We start from the raw sequence: 4,775 nt of genomic DNA on the forward strand, positions 1-4,775 counted from the left end.
AACCTTTTCAGAGTTCATTTATAGTGTTTTTCAATTTCAGGGTCATTTAGTTCAAAACAAATCAGTAAATGCATCAAAAATATCAAGTTATGTCAGAAAGGGTTGAAAGTTGACGATGTGGCGTTGAATGATGCATAATGAACGCACAAAAATTCCGGAGTTGTAATAAGTTCAAAATAATGAAGTGCCTTTGTAACAGATGAGTTTTCGTCCGAAACCTTGGTACTTCGAAAGAGAGTGTCCAGTTTGTACACGAAGTGCATCCAGTTTTTGCCGTAACCATCTCTACTTTTTTGCACATGCCATGTGAGTGAAATGATGATACCATGCCAAGTTTCAACCTTTTCAGAGTTCATTTATAGTGTTTTTCAATTTCAGGGTCATTTAGTTCAAAACAAATCAGTAAATGCATCAAAAATATCAAGTTATGTCAGAAAGGGTTGAAAGTTGACGATGTGGCGTTGAATGATGCATAATGAACGCACAAAAATTCCTGGAGTTGTAATAATTAATTAAAATTTTGAATAGCCGGTGTAACAGATGAGTTTTCATCCGAAACCCTGATACTTCGAAAGAGAGTGTCCAGTTTGTACACGAAGTGCATCTATTTTTGCCGTAACCATCTCTACTTTTTTGCACCGATTCGTAAAAATATAAAAATATATCCCCTCTATAAAGAAATATAAGAGCATTCAGATTACTAAAATAGTGATCTAAATGCTCTTATATTTCTTTATAGAGAAATACATCAAAAATACATTGATCATCAATGATCTTTTTGTGTACAATCTGAATTGACAATATGAGTCCTCATTGGTTTAGAAACCGGAGAAAACTCATATTGTGGCCACACATTTTACACATAGAGTTCAATGAAGACCAAGTGGTTATGATAGTTTGAGAAGTAACATATTTAAGGTGGTAAAATCTCTGTTAGCGGAGCGAGGTGTGACTAAAAACCCGCTACAACTAAAAACGTCTAGTACCGGTTTGTGGTATGAACCGGTACTAAAGGTGCTGGTGGGGCCCCAGCCGGACCACGGCGTGCCACAACCTCTTTAGTATCGGTTCGTGGCACGAACCGGTACTAGAGGTTCGCCACGAACCAGTACTAACGTGCTTCACATTAGGTCGTTTTTCTACTAGTGTGTAGGCATTCAGGTAGTCACTAATTAAAAGCTAAAAAGAGCTGTAGAAAGCAAATGCTAAAAAGATACTAACATTCAGGTTCCATATCGGCGTGCGATGGTGGTTTTGTGCACTGGTATTATCAATCATTAACTTAAGTTGTCCATCAACAACAGAACTACAATGAACCCATGTATTCAATTATTTGCTACTTCTACAACAAGGGCTTGAATGGCATCATTATGAAAATTTCATCAGGAGACATTGACCTGACCAGCTGACCATAAGAAAGTGTAATAAGAAAAAAAACTACGCAAGACTTGACTTCTCTTGAACTTGCCTAGTGCCAATTACAGTCAACTTCAGTGCAGGAAAAAGGCAAAAGAAACTCCCGTGGCCGCACCCTTCATCTTATGCCAAAAGTATGACCAAAATTCGAATGGCATCATTATCAAAATTTCATCAGGAGACATTGGCCTGACAAGCTGACCATATAAAGGTGTAGGAAAAAAGGGTAAGATACTCTACACAAGACTTGGCTTCTCTTAAACTTGCCTTGCACTAATTCCAGTCAACTGTCAGTATGGGAGAAAGGCAAAAGAAAATCTCATGGTTGCAACCTTCATCCTGTGCCAAATGTATGACCAATATTTTGTGCTCACCAAATAACTACAGGCCAGCCCTTCAGCTCTGTTGCCTTCATCCCCAGTATACCCAAACTTGTACCCTCCATCCACACGAACCAGCAGAGATGCGGCAACACAGTCATTTTGGTAATATATCTCAAGTGCTCGATCTTATTATCCTCCCAGGCAGAACCATGCTGTCAGAGGATTTTCATGAAGAACAGGGCACCCTGAGTTTCTTATATGGACTGTGTGTGGAGTGTCACTTGTATGCATCTGTATATGCAACATATCATCTCAAACATTTCCGACTCGAGAATCTTAAACGGCTTGTACACCTGGGGAATACACTTCTTGCAACCCTGTGTCTTACATGTGGGGTCACAACATAGCTTACTGTTTCAGCTAGCTGCCTCCTGCCTGCCTGCTCAAAACCCGTGCAGCTCGTATACTGCACTATTTTATCCCTGGTTCAGTTTGCTCATCTTCTCTGCTTGTAAACTGCAGCTTTGACACCAAGTCATCCAGGATAACATATATTTCCTGGTTCTCAGGTTGCCTCTCCCTAGTTTTGAATTCGTTAGCAATCTCATTTAGATCCACAAGACGGTGTCCAGGACTGAACCTCTCATCGCTTTCCTTTATGATAGCCTTCACCCTGTGAGTATCTTCCCATCTTCCCGCCGAAGCATATACACTACACAACAGAGCATAGTGAGCACAGTTGCTTGGTTCCAGCTCGATCAACCTGAGGGCTATACGTTCCCCAAGTTTCCATTCCCCTCTGAACCGGCACAGCCCGAGCAAACCACCCAATGCACGTGCCTTCAGCTCCTCTGGCACGCTCTTCAAGAGGCCCTCTACTTCTTCCAAAAGGCCAACACTCACATACAGATTCTCCATGCACCAATAGTGTGCGAATGTTGGCCTGAGACTGTATGTCGTGGTCATCTGGTTGAAATATACCTTCCCGGCATCCAGGAGACCTAAACGGGTACACGCGCAGAGTACACCAATGAAAGTGACTTCATCTGGTCGCAGAACCCATTGGTCATTTGAACCATTCTTCCTTGAAAAGGTAGGTGCTAGATATATCAAACTCGAAAACACATGGAGCCTAACTGAAAAAACAGACTTCTGTTCGAGTGTCTATGGTTGAAATGGGGTCCTGTTGATCGGGAGGGATCTTGTGTACCTACGGTTGAAACGGGTCCTGTTCATTGTGAGGGGTGTGGCGTACCGTAAAACGGGACTCCACTGGCTACTGTTCATCCACTGTCTACTGCCTCTCGCTCCAGCCTTCACGGGGTATTGTTTATCCACCGTCATCCTCCAGGATCCACTGCCTACTATTCATAGAGCCTCCACGGGGTCCTGTTCATCCACCCCCAACCGGCTAGGGTGTGCAGCCTCCTCGGGGTCATGTTCATCCAGCGGCAACCGCCTACTACCACGGGGTTTTGTTCATCCAACCCCCACCGGGAACTGTTCATCCAAAGCCAACCAACCGGCTCAACTCACCACGTCTCGCCTCGTTCTATGCACCGCACGCACGGTACCAACGGTCACTGTTCATCGCGAGGCAACCCAATACCGGTTGGCTACGTCTCGCATGTGGGCTTGATCGGCTTCAGTAAGCAGCAGTAGCGATCCATCGCTCGGGTTCAGTTAGCAGCAGTGAAGGACTCGCTTGGATTCAGTAAGCAGCGAATGAATCGTTTGGGTTCTGTTAAGGGATCGATCGCTCGGGTTCAGTAACGTAGCTAGTGTAATCGCTCGGATTCAGTTAGCCAATGCCCTCGCACACACACATAAGAGAGAAACACGCAAGCGACAGTGCATCGCTCGGCCCTGACCATCCATCGTAACCGGGAACTCCCTGATATTTTCCTCGCCCTCGCTTCTACCATGATTTTTTTTTCATCATGGACGGCCCAAAGAATGTCATCCAGGCGCGTCTCCGGCTCGTCTAGGACGAAAAGCCCATTTTCTGTCATGATTTTTGTCATAGAAGTAGGAGCCCACCACATCTATGATGATATGTGTATTTGTCACAATTGTCGTCATAGAAGTGTCATAAGCATGACAGAAAAACTTATCGTTCGGGCCAAAATGTCACGGATGTGTCTTTTTTCTATAGTGCTAGCTGGTGGATCTGTGTGCGTTGTCTCACCATAAAGAAAATACTGGTAGTCGTAGTACAATATAGTCACTTAGTCAAAGTTGGCTTGTTGCAGCTAAACTCCACAGCACTCTTTTGATAATGATGCATATGTAGTTAGTTCTGATGTACGTGTTGCTGAGTACCTTCGTACTCATGTTTTCTTAATTAAACTATTGCAGAGGAGTTCCCCGACACTACAGGTGGTTTCTACCAAGACATCGATGATGACGAGTAGCTTATTTTCCCAGCTACAATCGTGTGCCCTTAGGAGGGTCTATAGATAGTCACACTTGCACTATAGGAATCAGGAACTTTGTCGTCAGCCATGGCGGACAGCAAAGGCATACCTGGCAGACGGCAAAGGCCTTTGCCATCCGCCAGCAGACGGCAACAGGTCCAGATAAACGAGCTATGGCAAAGGCATCTTTGTCGTCAGCTGGCGGACGGCAAAGGAACTGGACGGCACACGTGTCAGCTATAGGCCGTTAGTGGGTTAATGGCGTGCTTTGTCGTCTGCTGGCAGACGGCAAAGACCTTTGCAAATTTGCCGTCTGCCAGCGGACGACATAGCGGTCCACGTGGCAGCACCTGGGGGGCTGGCCCATTTGATTTCTTTGCCGTCTGCTGGCTGACGGCAAAAATACAATGGTCTTTTCCGTCTGCCAGCAGACGACAAAGCATCCAAATAGCCAGCCTATTGCCCTAGGTTGCACAGGCAACTAACACGTGGCATATTTGCCGTCTGTTGGCTGATGGCAAAGCTCTTTGGTCACGGGATCAGAATAACATTCTGATCACAGCATGAACTTCCCAAGTAACGCGTCTGACCTTCCCCGAGTACTAGGTTGAACTTCAGC

General features: G+C 45.0%; 1 protein-coding gene across 1 annotated transcript; it reads right to left on the minus strand.

Annotated features, from left to right (window-relative positions):
- Nucleotides 1-2,210: 2,210 nt before the first annotated feature.
- LOC125532538 (pentatricopeptide repeat-containing protein At3g51320-like) lies at nucleotides 2,211-4,245 on the minus strand. Its single transcript, XM_048696573.1, has 2 exons — nucleotides 4,209-4,245; nucleotides 2,211-2,839 (listed from the first exon to the last, which is right to left on the minus strand). Exons 1-2 carry the CDS (start codon nucleotides 4,243-4,245, stop codon nucleotides 2,211-2,213), a joined length of 666 nt encoding a protein of 221 aa, XP_048552530.1.
- Between the last annotated feature and the right edge of the window lie 530 nt (nucleotides 4,246-4,775).

This window comes from Triticum urartu, chromosome 1 (assembly GCF_003073215.2).
Source record: "Triticum urartu cultivar G1812 chromosome 1, Tu2.1, whole genome shotgun sequence".
Lineage (NCBI taxonomy): Eukaryota > Viridiplantae > Streptophyta > Magnoliopsida > Poales > Poaceae > Triticum > Triticum urartu.